The 15,467-nt window shown below is 51.0% G+C and overlaps 1 protein-coding gene across 4 annotated transcripts; it reads right to left on the bottom strand.

Moving 5' to 3' along the window:
• Positions 1–1,905: 1,905 nt before the first annotated feature.
• On the bottom strand, positions 1,906–14,189 carry NR2F1 (nuclear receptor subfamily 2 group F member 1). Of its 4 annotated transcripts, none has more exons than XM_069225346.1 (3): positions 12,817–14,189; positions 8,673–9,200; positions 1,906–2,847 (listed from the first exon to the last, which is right to left on the bottom strand). In XM_069225346.1, exons 1-3 carry the CDS (start codon positions 13,226–13,228, stop codon positions 2,585–2,587), a joined length of 1,203 nt encoding a protein of 400 aa, XP_069081447.1. In that variant the 5' UTR covers positions 13,229–14,189; the 3' UTR covers positions 1,906–2,584. The 4 variants fall into 4 exon arrangements, with proteins under 4 accessions (XP_069081447.1, XP_069081438.1, XP_069081467.1 ...); XM_069225337.1 differs by having other exon boundaries at positions 1,906–2,865; positions 12,817–14,187; XM_069225366.1 differs by lacking the exon at positions 12,817–14,189 and adding an exon at positions 10,212–12,509 and having other exon boundaries at positions 1,906–2,865.
• Between the last annotated feature and the right edge of the window lie 1,278 nt (positions 14,190–15,467).

Raw genomic sequence — 15,467 nt, 5'->3', positions numbered from 1 at the left:
AATGTTACGTGTACCTACACATAATTGCATTCAGCATCGGCCTTTGCTTGCACAGCCCTCTGGATGCCTTCGTTTCACCGAAAAACCCTCACTTCATTTGGGACACTATGACAGACCTCTGCGCCCCTGTGAGTGATGGCTCCCGGGACGTAGGCCCACCTCACCCGTGTGGAAGGCCGGCCCAGGTTTCATTGGGCACCCTAATGTACAGGCTCTAAACCACTCTAGGCCTAGCTGTGGTCAAGGGAACCCCCTCCTCAGCTGAGGTCGTGGACCCCTCAAGAACACCTGATTCTGCCTCCATCCCGAAACGACTCTTACACTCTAGTGCGCCCCCTCTAGCGCCCAGAAGCATAAAGCCCATGCAGAAAAGTGGGCCGAAGTATCCCCTACAAACCCCCTCCAAATGATGGCAGCAAAGAGCCGTGGCCTTGTTCCCAGGCGGATCTTCTTTAACCAGTCAGTGTGGACAGGACAAGGCGCTGACCTGCCCTCGGCGCCGCACCCGGGCGGCCCACCCTTTAACGCTCGGGATACTGCAGTGTTTACGAGGCCGCCTTCCAGAAACCGCAGTGCACAGTGAGAGTGCTCAGTGTGCCTCAAACTGTTCTTTCTTGACACCACAGAACAAGGATGTGCGGAAAGCGCGCCCAGCCAGTGAGGTCTCTGCTGATGGTGCCCGGGATGGCATCTTATTCAGAGAATGGAGCGAGAACAGACGCCTGTGCGGCAGGAGCAGCGACAACGCAGGCCTGCAGGGATCCGCGAACCCAGAGACTGAAACCGCCAAGGACCGCGAGAAATCTCAATCCTTTGGAAAGAGCAACAAAAATGAAATGCTAATGCTAATGCGTATCCGGGCTCCTAGAAACGGCAAGCTGTACTGTAACCTTACCTCGAAGTCCTAACTAGACTGTGATGCATTCTATTAAATGTTGCAGTGTGTGTACAGACAAACAACCACGTAGCCACATTCAGATGACATATAAGTACATCTTTCTTTATAGTTTACCCCCTTGGGATTACTTGATTTTGACCTCGCGTTTGTCCCCGAAACAAATTAATACCCTCATTATGAAATGAATGTGGAGTTACTAAATAGGCTTCGTGCACAGTGTTAAAAGGACGTTTTTTTTAAATGTATTTTTAATTTTTAAGTTTTGTTTTTTTAACATTCAACAATGGATTGCGGCGATGTCTGCAGCCCTTTGTTCGTGTTATTGATGACGTAAACTGTGAATAAAAAGGAAAGAAAGATTGTGCAGCGTTGTATGTGAGCAAGGCCACGAGGGTGGCCGAAACGCTACTAGCCAACGTTGCGATGCAAGAAAAATAAAACGTAAAACATTTTTGAAGAAAGGAGACGTGGAGTATAGGCCTGGTTTTTGCTGGATGACAGTGAATTACGGAATTATATATATATATATATACACAAACACATATATATATATATCACACCCCTAACACACGGTTTGCATCAGCATTCAATACAAAGTTCGTGTGCGCTAAATTCAAATAAAATTATCTGCCCTGAGTGTGTGTGTATATATATATATGTATATATATATGTGTGTGTGTGTGTATATATATATATATATATATATATACGTCTGTTACCTATAAACTCTAACATGTGCCTAATGTACGGTTTCACCAGCACATAAATGAAAGTGTTTGTATATTAACATATTACCCCCCCTCCCCCCCCCTCCCACCCCACCACCACCACCAAATATAGTTAAGAGCGAGTGGCCAGAAAGTAGTGCTGCTGAGTTAGTAAATCTCGAGCGTCCTCTCCGAACGTGCAGTCTTAGGCTGGCCTGCTCTCTCCAGCGTCACCCCTGACCCTTCGCCGTCGCAGCAGGCACTGAAACTTTAAAAACAAAAACAAAAAACGAGCGAAAATATCTCTGCTGCGGCGACAGGACTCGCGCTCTCTTTATTTTTGCTAAATTCTTTTTATTTTTGTTTAAATTTTTCACTTCAATTTTAATTCTTGAAGAACATAGCTTCGACAACATATATTCGCACTCATTATAAGAAGCAAATGGTTATATCAAAACATTATTAGTATAGAATCACAGGAAAACCTGGTTTGGAACCAGAAAAAAATACAAAACAGATAATAGGTACATAGACACAGGACAACTTTTTTTTTTTAATAATTATTCGGAAAAATGTTATTTTCCACCCTTAAATTTGTTTGTTGTTGTGTATGCGCGTACAATGTCTTAAATTTGTTTTTGTATTTTTTTTTTACAAAAAAACGAAAATAAAGACTAATATTTTACAAAATGAATAACAATGTTCATGGAATAAGTGTGTCTGTTTTTTTCTACACGGGTCTCAGTTCTTTTGCTTATTTTTGTACATATTATATCCATGTCAGTTCACAGTTAATCCAGCTGGTCCACTTTTCGTGCGATGTTTAAATTCCACTGTCCACTTTAGGGAAAGGAAAGGGGCAGGGTCCTTCTCCCTTTGCCCCCCAACCCCCCTCCTCCTCTGACACGTTCATAGACCCCGAGACTCTGTGTCTGCCCAGTGTCTGCAGCCTAGCGCCCTGTACAGGAGTCTCTGCCCTCTAGGAGCACTGGATGGACATGTACGGCCAATTGAAGCTGCTCCCGGACAGCAGCATGTCCCGGATCAGCGTCTCGATGGGGGTCTTACCTACCAGGCGCACAAAGAACAGCTGCTCGATGACCGAGGAGGACACGGTGCGCAGGGAGGGCAGCCGCAGCAGCAGTTTGCCGAAGCGGCTCGGCTGGTTCGGGTACTGGCTTCGCACGTACTCCTCCAGTGCGCACTGGGACTTTTCCTGCAAGCTCTCGATGTGGGCGGCATCTGACAGGCCGCAGGCGTCTGCCCAGGGGCCACAAGAGCACAGGGAAGGAAGGGGGAGACAAGCAGAGGGGCATACCGTTAGTATGGAGAGCAGCCGGGGCGACACAAACAGGCATACTCGCAGCTGCAGACTCAAACTCTTGGGTCTCTGCGTCCCTGGGGCTGCCTCGTGTTATAAAAAACAACCAGCAACTGGGAAGGGCAGGTTCGTTCACTCACACAGTCATCGGTTCTTCTATCCGTCCATCCATCCGTCAGTCAGTCCGTCCAACCTACTTACTCACTCATCCATCCATCCGATACCAACCCACTAACTTATCTACCCACCCATCCATCTATCCACTCATCCCCTCTATGTAGCACACACCTGCGGGCCCTTCTTGCCCTCTTGCAGGTGCACAAAGGGTGGGTAAACTAAAAACAACCACAAACTTTAGCTAAGAAGGAAACGCCCCTCGCAGCTAGCAGCGCATGAATTGTTTAATGATATAGAAGTCACGGATCTCAACCCCAATGAGGCCACGACGCCCTCGCACACGTCGTCCCAGTCACCACACTCCCCACTTCACTTCTTTCTAATGAACTTAGTTAATAAGAGAGGTTGTCTAAATACACGCATTGGATGCTCCTTCTAGTTTCTTTCTGTTTGGTTTGTTCTTTCTCCCCCCACCCCCTTGCCTTCTTTCCTCTTTCTCGGGGTTCCTTCCTCCTCAATGCTTCCTCCCTCCCTTTGTTAGGCTACTGCTCTCGCGTGATAGCATTTTTACTTTAACGCAGCGTCCTTTGCTTGTTTCACTTTAACCCTCCCCAGCTGTGTGGCTGGGGCTCAAGTGTTTATAGCATTAATTTCCCAGCCAGTGGGGCCTGTGAGTTAAGGCCTTCCACACACCCAGACGGCGGTAACTGCATAAACACACTTCATACACGAGCCTGTGCCCTGGACACGTCTCATCAGGGAGCGCACCCTGTGCTCGGCGCACTCCGCGGTCCCTCGGGGTTACTGGGGTCCCGACAGTACACCTCCCTCCGGCAGAGAGGGCGCCGAGACCCCGCGTCCTGCTCCCTTGTGGCCCTCACACGCTCTGAGGCGCGAGACACGGCAGTGCCGGCCACCACCACAGGGAGCCTCAACTACACATCTCACCACACCGCGTGACTGGGGGTCCCAGCAGCGACCCCCTGGCAGAGAGGGAGCGCTGTCCTCCTCCCAGACTCAGAGGCCCGTCTCTCTGCGGCCCGCAGCAGTCCTGGTGCACCAAGAGGGGGAGGCCCACAGGGCCGGCACCACCACAGGCAGCCCCCACCACCACACAAAGCCAAGAGCAAAGACCGCACGGGAACCCCGCCATCCAGGGCTAAGCACTGAGTGTCAGGACCCTTGTGCCAACCCGAAGCCAGCCTCCCGAGGGAGGGGGCAAATGAAAAGAAGTCTCTCGTGATAGTGGGAACTTGGTGTGTGTTGCTGCAGACAGCATCACAGCACGTTTTGCGCCATCATTGACTCATTTCAGTGAAATAATATTCGCTGCACTCGATCAAATCCCTGACGCATCAGGACTGTTTGATTCATATCTAAGTCTAAGCCCCGGAAGCGAACATCTATGTAAAGGGAATGTTGCCCCGCCGTGTGCATGCTCCTGGGGGGCCTTGTGGCGGGGTGCACCGGGCAGAGGGTGGGAAAGCATAACGTGGACCAGGAAACCAAGCTGTTTCAATATACACAATTCACCAGGAAATGTGCGAAAAAACGAGTGTCCAGCTTCGCACAGTGTAAAGATACAGCTCACCCGTCCGTGCAAACTACTGCCGTGGAGGGCCCCCGCCCCTCCCCGTGCACAGCCCTGCATACAGGTGCCGGACACAGGGGTGGGCCTGTGTACATACCGGCCAGAGACCCACGTGCCCTCGCCCATGCCGCCGTCCCATATCTGAGGCCGCCCGAACCCGCTGTCAGAGGCCTTGAAATCTATGTTTAAATATTCAAGGCAGCTCGCGTAAAATGTGTGTGCTTTTGTAAAAATAATAATAAATATTCGATAAAAATCAAGGGTTGGGTGTCCGAGTTTCCCAGGCTAAACCACACTCCACGGCCCTTTAAAATTAATTTAATGAACAGTTATTATTATGTCGTAAAACACGTAATGGGCCGCGAATACTCTGGGCGTCCTACAAACTGGGGGGCTTAGTGTGCCACTGGGGGGCCTCGGCTTTCACTCAAAACCCCCTGTGCCACGAACGTCGTGTAAGGTGCTCACAACTCATGCCATGAGCAGGCTAGGAAGCAAAAGCGTAAAACAGCCTATTAAGCGCTGTGACGCCATTGCAGGCTATTGTAACTCGTAAAGTATATTTTAGCCACAGTGTACGGTATCCCATTCAGGATTTTGGCTAGCGAGGCAATAAAACGAAAGTGGTCTCCATGTCAATCATAAATAAAGTCAAGATGTAGGTTACATGTGTCTTTGAATGCAACCAGAAAAATGCATAGATGCTCTAAATTACGTCTATAGATCTAATCTGTCTAGTCCAGTCGCTCCCATTAAGCTGCAAACCTGGCATGCAAGAACACACATACACGCATGGCATGCAAGAACACACATACACGCAAATTAATATGTGAAAGGTTGCACACACAAATGTATGAGTGCACACACATGCACGCACTTTATTATGTGAAAGGATGCACACAGGAATATATGAGTGCACAACATGCGTGCTTATTTAGCAATATACATACACACACTATATATATATATATATATATATATATATATATATATACACACACACACGGGTGCTTATTTAGTTAGCGATAAACACACACAAGCAATATATGACAAGAGTACACACGATTCTATGAGTACACACATACAAGTGTACTTATTTAATGATATATACACAAAACACACATCAATAAAATAAAGAAAAAGGACACACCTATGAGTACACACATACACGTGTACAGATTTATTGAGCGATAAATACAGACAACGCGCACACATCATAGAAGGAAAAGGATACACACACGAATATGAGTGCACATAAACGTGTGCATATTTTTAGCGATATAAACACACACAACGCACATTATATCTGAAAAGCGCCCACCCAGGAATGCACGGGTACTTACACATGTGTACTTGTTGTTTAGCTATGTATTTTTCTCTGTATGCACACTTACACACACGGAGAAAAGTACAAAAGGATACCCGTACAGGTTTATATTTACTGATGTACACACCGGAGTGTACTGCGTCCATCTACATATACACCGTTTTAAACATGCACAGCGGCCGACCAAGGCCCGGTGTTTTAAACCCAGAAAGCCGGATTGAAATCATGCTTGGGAACCAAGTTATAAGATGAATAAAAAAGAATACATAAGTCACGGAATGAATATGTCAGTTGTTAATATCTTTACCTCCGACTCCACAAAATATTTATCTGCCTCGAGAAAGTCCCGCAGACTGGCGATGCCCACGAGTTGGGCACAGAGGGGTGGGCAGAGGTGGCGAGAAGCCCCTGGCACCGTCATCCCTGTGTACTTGGCACCTGGAGGCCACTTTTCGGGCACACCAGACCCTTTCAAACCCAATTCCCTGTATTTATGGCATTTTTCTAGCGAGACCTCGCTTACGGTGGAGACCTACTGCACTTTATTCAAAGCTCTCGTTCACCAACCTGCGGCGACCACAGGGCATCGCGAGCTCAAATCTCGAACAATAAAACCACCCGTCCTCCCTAAAACAGCGGCCGTACTTTCTCTAAAGGCAGAACCTCAGACGATCCCTGGGTGGGAAACGAAGGCGCATTCGCCGACATCGGTCTATAATATCCCTGCATCTCTGCGTCCCTCTTCCTTGGTGTAAGGTAGGGAAAAAACACAACATGCTTCAATTGTGTAAGGCCCAAGACCAAGTGCCCGGCGCTCCCCTGTGAGGATCAGCGGTGAAATTGTGCGTTGGTTTCATAGCGCCCGTACTCGTGGCGCAGAATGTGGCGGTGTACGCACACTCGCCGGCCTCGTCGCCACTGCATGGTGGTGGGCAGAGGGCACGGGCCGCAGCCGGGCATAGCAGTGAGCGCCGGCCCCGAAATGAATATTCCCACCTTTAAATCGATATTAATACTGCATTCGCTGCATGGTAGTGCTGTGCGCAATGTAACTCCCTTTCCGCGCACGCAGGGGAGGCGAGGACACGGCGCCTCGCAGGCCGCAGAGCCAGCCGCCTGCTCGGCTCCCACATGCCTGTGATGCCTGGGCCTATTCTCAAACCAGATTTATCGTCTCCTTATGCGGGCCCGATCGGAATGATTTGTGAAAAAGACGCGGTGGGTAGCTATAAAAGCAGCGTCTGCTTTATTACGCTTTGTTTACTCGACATAAAGCTGCATTTAAATAATATGGGCTGCTCGCATCTGCCCCCTTACTAGTCAGAGTAACATAAAACGTATCTTGTTTCAGAGAATAACGGAGGCCTTTTCCCTGGTAGGGAAACACGGCTCCTTCGCTGGTACCAGCTTTGTTGACATGAGTGTTCCCTCCAAATACAGCAAAAGTGCCAAACGGCTAAAAACATAAACACGAGTCTGCAGAAGAAGCACGACACGGACTTGCAGTTGACTGCATCTTAACCTTTGTGTATTTTTTTAATCTGTGGTACCACATTGTTTATAACATTCGCCGCCAGCGAAACAGGCGCTTTCGGTTCAGGCAGCAACAAAGAGAATGCATGTTTGATAAGTGTTTGCGCTCTGTCTTCTGCATGTACGGCCTGCTCGTGAAAATTCAAACCGAGAAGGCTCACGCGGATTCCAACGCAGCAAATGCGACTCCCTCGTGCCTGAGAATAAGACATCTTTGTATTGGGCGCCCTGGGGAAGCGCTGCCCACGCTCGAGGCGCAGAGCGGGGTTACCAGTTGTGTGAGAGCCACAGGCTAGGGCTCCCCAGCTGTCAGGGACCTGTGTCCGACTGATGCTCTTCTCCAGACCTTGGCAATCAGGCTGACCCCGCCCAACCCCTGACCTCAGACCTCTTCACCCTCTCGCCCCTCCATCGCTCCCCGCCCCCACCTGCAGCAGGGTCTGCTGCTGATTTGTGGCCATGTCGCTGCCCCGTGAAGCTGGGACTTTGGCTGTCCACCCCCACCTCATAACCGTCATCATCATTTACCCCCACCCCATAGCCGTCATCCTCCTTTACCGCTCACCTTTCACCCCATACACCACTCCGGTGGGTTTGATATGGGTTGGGGCCCTGTCTTTCCTGGTCATTCTCCTAGTGTGATGAAAATACCAGCCTCGCCCCCGGCCTTTCCACCATCACACAAAACGCTCTGGCCACCAGACCTGCTACATCTCTGGCTCTCTTTATCCCGCTCTCTCCCTCAAACACACACATAACCACCATCCAGCAGCCCATTACAGAAACCCTGTCTTTTTTTGCATGGCCGCATCACCACCAGCACATTTCAAATCACACACACTACCACCAGGACACCCCTACAACACCTCTGCACCTGACTTTGCACGGCTACCTACAGCAGCCCTCCACCATCATCAGCACTCTAAAACAATCACACCACCACCGCGGCGATGTCTTACACCACTCACACAACCAGCCTCTGGGTGGCCACACTATTACACACCACCGTCAGCAGCCTCCACATCATCTCCACCACCACAGAACTCCCTTTCTGCAGCCCTGACCCACGCCATAACACACCGTCCCAGCACCCCCTGCATCACCCATTGCCCTCCCTCTCCGCCCCTGCCACCCCACAGTGCCCCCACAATCCACCCCCGCCCTCGGCGCCTCCTCACCTGACGTGAAGAGCACGATGGCCTTGAGGCAGCTGTACTCGGCCGAGTCGACGTGCAGGGCCTTGAGCTTTTCCACCTGCTCCTGGAAGATGCGGATGTGGTCCATGAAGGCCACCACGCGGTCGGCGGACATGGGCGAGGCGTGCAGGCCGGCGGCGGCCAGCAGCGGGGCCACGTGCAGCGGCATGGCGCACTGGGCGGCGTTGAGCACGAAGAGCTCGCTCCAGGTCAGCCGCAGCAGGGCCACCTGGTCGGTGATCTGCAGGTCCGGGAAGAAGGGGATGTTGCGGGCCCACTCCACGGCGCTGAAGAGCAGGCGCGCCGCCAGCTCGCAGATGTTCTCGATGCCCATGATGTTGTTGGGCTGCATGCACTGGCTGCCGTAGCGCGACGTGGGGTAGGGCTCGGCGCGCAGCAGCAGCGAGATGTAGCCGGACAGGTAGCAGTGGCCGTTCAGGGGGTCCCCGTTGGTCAGCGCGTACTGGCCTGGGTTGGGCTGTGTTGGAGGCATTCTTCCTCGCTGAACCGCTGACAAAAAGAAGGAGAAGAAAGAGGAAATGTGCAACCAGGGCTGACAATGCAACAGCGAGCGACCACTACCGATGCCCGTGGGGGCGCAGATCCACCGCACCCGTCCCTTGCCCCGGACAAGGCTTCCTGCACCCTCACCAAACATATCCCACACCAAAATAAACAGACAAAAAGGAGACAGACCTCAGGGCGCACGTAAAATAATAACATCCTGTGTTCACCCAAGGCCAAGCCTTGCTTCACCTGAAGGTAACCAGACCCATTTTCAGTCAGTACAATTAAAAAACAACGCGGGTATACCAACACAATGTACAAATTCGCAAGGATATAGAAAGCATCCACTCAGGGCCAAGCACAGCTGCTGCAAAAAGAACAGAAAAATAAAAGAAATCTACAGTAGGAGAATCGTCTACGCATGCACTGATATAACAACACGTGCTTACAAATGCTACCCACCCGCTGCAAGAAAGTATCTCTACGAGAACCCCAGAAGAAAAGATGCATTCCAGTAGAAATGCACAAAATTAATAACACGACTTCACCCAGTGCCAGCCCTTCCCCTCATCAGGAAATAGTGATCTGTTTACCCATAGTCCCCGAAAACCCGCAAAAATAAAATAAACAAGGATAATGCAGCATAGAGATCCCACGGCGATGCAGAGGAAAAGGCGAGTGAATGCGTGTGTGTGGCAAGCAGAGAAGAGATGCCCGCGTTACAGCCAGTGCTGTCATTTCTTCCTGCAAGGCATGTGGCCCTGTTTATTTATCAACGGCAACCCCGGTTGTACTTCAAGACGCCGTGTCTTAATGCTTTAAAGACAGCCATGCAAGCCTCGCCACACAGATAAACACCCTTGCAAGCCGAACACATTTATCATAAGCACCCCAGCCAGCTATCTGCAAACACTCACTCGTCCAGGTGGCCAGTGGTTTGATTTCAATAAAAAAAAAACTAGAAAATAAAAATAAAAATTGCATATAAAAATATATTTATATATATGGACTTACTGTAAGCAAACATTAGAAAAAATGTCAGGAGCTGGATAATAAATATATCTGCCAGGCCAAACAACTGCAGAGCTCTGCTGAGAGTTTTGCTCCGTGCATGCACTGGGCTGCAACTGCAAGCGCGCTGGATTCATTAACCCAGCTCGATGCAAAACGTAAGCAGCTCCGAGTTCCAAAAGCTGACCAAAGTTTTTTTACGTGTCTGTGTGTGTGTGAGAGAGAGAGTGCGTGCGGTGCGTGCTTTACTCCGACTGGGCCAACATTTTAACTGGAATGAATACATTTTAACTGGTTTATGAGGAGAGGGGTTAAGAGAATTGCGAGTCAGGCGGTTTATCCACAATTTATCTTTTAAAAATTGCGTTATGCCTTCTCGCCGTCGGGCCTATTTTGGGAGATGTTTCGCAAGTGGTAAATGTGAGGTAATGCCTCTTTCTCATTTGTGGAGCTCAGCTGTGTCTGTTTGCTCCAGATTCGCTTTCTGGCGTTTTCTTGTTAACACGATGCAAACTTTTATGAAGGCCCAACACACGAGAACAATTAAGCTACCAGAAGCCACATGTTAGGCGCAGTTTAACGCTCAAACACGACCCTTCGCTCTTCAATGATTCGCGATTGCAGGACACAATTAAGGCGCTATTTTTAATCTGCCCGCGGCGCATTTGTACATTTTACTTTTCTTCAGAATACTGCAGCGTTGTGCGTAGTTAGGATACACAACTGTAAACACACAGCCCTTGCTTGGTACCACATGCCGCCTCGCTGGAGTGACCTACTCATTTTTATACAATTCTAATATTTTTAAATGAGGGAATTCCCATCTGCAGCCGGTGTTTTTGGTGGTATTTTTCATAAATTGTGGGTTTCACTCCCTGACATTCTGCGTTGAGAGATAACGAGAGGGCTGCGGTAAAATGGGTCTTTTTGCTGAAACCTGAGTTGTGTTTGTGTGGTTTCGCGAGACAGTAGGGGGTGAGTTGTGTTTGTGTGGTTTCGTGAGACAGGAGAGGGTGAGGGCACCCGAAGCCTGCTCGAGACAAGGGATCGCTGCCCGTGTCCTGGGAGTCGACACCAGGCCCGGCTCCTGCTCAGACGAGGGGAGACCCGTCTCAGACCGAGAGGCGCGCTGCTGCCTCCGAAACAAGGCGCCCGTTCTCACGGTAGATTAAAGTGCTAAACCACTGCCTGGCTTTAAAGGGTCGGTCCTAGAAAAATCTGTGTTCAGACTAGTTGTTGATAATATGCATATCTGCACCAGTCGGAAAACGTCTGGGCCTCTGCCCGGCCTTCCAGCCCAGGAAGAGACCGTTATGAATAATAGTCGTATTATGAAATGGCAGCCTCGACACAGGGTGCGCTGTCACGGCCAAATGCCTGGTATGCAAGATGTATATGTGTAATATGCAAACACTCGCGCACAGTCACCAGCAGGCAAACCACACACATAGCATAACCACCCACAGGCACACATAAACAGAGGCTCGACAAACATAGAAATACACATGCAGACACCAGCATATGCTCCAGTCCACGCAGGCCCACACAGTCATATAAAGAGGAACACAGAACACAGAAATACACACGTGGACACCAACATATGCACCAGTCCACACAGGCACACAGAGCCACACAAAGAGGAACACTAAACACGGAAATACACACGTGGACACCAACACATGCAACAGGCACACACGGTCTCACAAAGAGGAACACAAAAAATACACACGTCAACACCAACATATACACCAGTTCATACAGACGCCAAAGACACACATCTCACATGAGGAACACAGAAATACACACGTGAACAACAACACATACACCAGTCAGCACGGGTGCCCAAAGACACACATTATCACAAAGTGGAACAAAAACACAAAAATGCACAGGTGAACGCCACAGACGTACCAGTCACATACACACCCACAATAACAAAGTCACTTAAAAAGATACACAAAAACATAAATACACACGTGAACACCAGCATATGTACGAGTTCACAAACACACCCACAGACACACAAATACAAACAGGTACACATGTAGATACACACGGAAACACTGACAATACAGACAAACCAGTGGACACCACTGCCACTAACACACAGGCCTACCTAAATAAATAACACTGCGTGCACACACACACACCCACAGTCCTGCAAACCCATACGTGCAAAAAAGGTCTACTGAACTGAATGGCAAGCAAAGTCATGCATTTGTGTGCTCATTCATGCAGATTCACCAAACGCACAGCGACATATGAAAGAAATACACACCACACAAAAAGCATAGGAGAAGAAAGCTAATTGTAAAACACAGAGGCATACATGCTTATAAATTTAATAAGCAAAAGAAGCTCTGAAGTTGTGTGTGTCTGTATATATATATATATATATATATATATATATATATACACACACACACATAGATAGATAGATAGATAGATAGAAAAAAGGACGGCTACAACAACCCAAGAAACACCACTCAACACACATCTGTCAGACTTTGGGGCACATTCAGACACCAAGAGATCAAGCAGACATTGTCACACACGGACACCCAGGCACCCCTGGCGCAGGCGCTAGCGCAGTAGAAGAAATATTCACCTTCTCGCCGCATGCCCACCTTGAGGCACTTCTTGAGGCGGCAGTACTGGCACTGGTTGCGGTGGTGCTGGTCGATGGGGCAGTTGCGGTTGGCCCGGCAGGTGTAGGTCAGGTTCCTTCGGACGCTCCTCTTGAAGAAACTTTTGCACCCCTCGCAGGTGAACTGGCCGTAGTGCTTTCCGCTGGACTTGTCCCCGCAAACCACGCACTCGATGTGCTGCTGCTGGCCGCCCCCGGAGCCTTGCTTCTCGGTCGTGCCGCCCAGCGCCCCGGGTGTGGAGGGCGCCCCGCCCGGCGGCCCTGGGGTCTGCGGGGTGTGCGGGGCGCCCGGCTCCCCCCGCGCCGGCTGCGTGCCCGGGTTGGGGGCCACGTCCTCCTGCGGGTCTCGCCAGCTGCTGACTACCATGGCCATATCTCGGGCCCAGGGGGGGCGGGCGGGCGGGCTGGGGAGGGCGGCCAGGGCCTCTGGCCGGGGCCGCGGGCTCGGCCGTCCTGCTGCCTGGAGAGCTGCGGGGCTGCGGGCCTCCTCCGGTGCTGGCGCTGCTCGGAGGGGCTCAGACCCTGCCGAGCATGGAGGGGGCGGCCGGGTGCTGGCGGCGCGCTGCGGGAGGGGCTCCCCGATCAGGGGGTGGGGGTGTCCGGGGGCCAGGTCCAGGCCAGCCCGCACTCAGCCATTCAGCTGCAAGCGCCGTTTGTTGGCCGTCTTTTCCTATTTTCGGGATCACAGGCGGAAATGTGGCAGCCCGGTGGCAGGGGGGCCGGATCCCGGTGCAGCCAAGCAGAAGTGCATCAAAAACAGAGAAATATCCAAAGTGTATTGTCGTGCAGTGAAATCCTCCCCGTGCACCCCTCACGGGTTCCTTCAGTGCCGGACGAACAATAACCCGCCGATCGGCGATTATCTCTGCGCGGGTGTCATTCTTCTTCAGTCTTTTAAACAAAAGTCCTCTGAAAGCCTCCACATTGTTGCCCCCCTGTGCACTGCTCCCCTCCTCCCACCCCCCACCCCACCCCCGAAAAAAACAAAAACAAAAAAATGCAAACAATAAAAAAAAAAGGAGACAGAGAGAGCCCGGCAGTGCGAGGAGGCTGCAGCGTCCTTGTAGTTTCACCTCGTCTCAGGCTGGAGGGGGAGGAGGCCGGCCCTGCTGCCGCCGCCGGTGCCGGTGCTGCCGAGGCCGGAGTGCGCTCCGAGAGGGGGCCCTGCGCGCCGCCGCCGCCGCCCGCTATATACTGAACTTTGACACCACTATTGAGACTGACACGTTTCTATGGAGATCGCTGCCTTATATGGCGCCCCGTGTCAAGGAGCCAAGAGAGAGAGAGAGGGGCCGCCGGCGGCGCACAATCAAAGGCGACTGACTGGCCAGAGCCCGGCATCGCAGGGGAGGCCCGGGCGGGCAAGCCTCCCGCGCCCCATTGGCTGATGCACTTTCTCACCCCCCCTCCCTCCTCCCGTCCTCCTCTTCCTCCTGCTCCCTCCCTCTCCTCTCTCCTCCTCTCTGCCACTGCCTTGTTACCTACGGTGCTGGTGGGAGAGGGCTTGTGGCAAAGCGCCCTTCACACTCGTGGTGGTGGGCGAGGAGCTCTGACAAGGGGTTCCCCTCGCTCAGCGATCGCTTTATATGCATTGTTGCTCCAGCGGTCGTGCATCTGTGCTAAATATATATAGAGAGAGGAATAACGGTGGCACACGCGGAGCCCTGTGAGAGGGGAACGGCACTGATAATGAAGAGGGCTGTGCTTTCTTTCTTCGGAAAACTTCACCATTATTTCCCACATGCCTGCTTCTGCGATTTTGTTGGGGTGGGTGCTTTATTGCAATTAAGGCCAGCTTTGTTTTCCACGCCCACGACAAATACATCGGTGCGTATTCATCTTGCGCTTTGATCTCTGCTTGCCTTTATTGTACGCGTGCACGTATATTTCTGGTGTGTGTTTTTTAATTATGACAAATCACCCCGGGGGAGCCGTGGGATAAAGAGCGCGTATAGTAAGCTCTGGCATTTCTTCATGCCGGAAAGTCTCTCTCCCCCACTTCTACGCCGTGTTTTCCAGGCTGCTCAAACAGCGGCGATGCTTCGATAATTATTAATACAACAAAAGTAAGTTCTCGTTTTGTTGTCAGGGAAGATCAATGCTTGTAAGTGAGAGTCCCGGCAAAGGAGTCCTCTTCAGGCTCTGCTGTCTCTCAGTTTCGAAACAGCTGGTTCCGGCTGCCACCTAGCGGACAGTGAGAGATGGCAGGCTGCAGAGGAACTGCGCTGGGAGACCCTCATGTCCCCTTCCCCACTGAGCAGCAGACACTGATGCACACACACCATCCACTTGTCACTACAGTTCCTCTCCAACCTTAAGCTCTCTTTCTCTGGTGTAAATGAATCAGCAAAGACAATTATCCCTCAAGCTTCTGCAAAATCTTCCCCTTATACGGTCCTTAAAGGCACAGACCACTTCCTTGTATGCACCCCTGCTTAAATGTATAGGTTGACGGTGCACACTCTCTACAAGGTCCCCTGTCTCGCTCTTGGCCTGACACGGAGCTCTCTTTCTTCTTTGAGATTTGTGGTGCTCTCGTCCAACAGCACTCGGCCAGCAAAGTTTCACCCAGCTAAACTGCTGTGCCAAAGCTTTTTTCGTGTAATGCGTAT

Source organism: Pleurodeles waltl, chromosome 1_1 (assembly GCF_031143425.1).
Source record: "Pleurodeles waltl isolate 20211129_DDA chromosome 1_1, aPleWal1.hap1.20221129, whole genome shotgun sequence".
Taxonomy (NCBI): domain Eukaryota; kingdom Metazoa; phylum Chordata; class Amphibia; order Caudata; family Salamandridae; genus Pleurodeles; species Pleurodeles waltl.
This window is presented reverse-complemented; position numbering and strand designations above follow the sequence as displayed.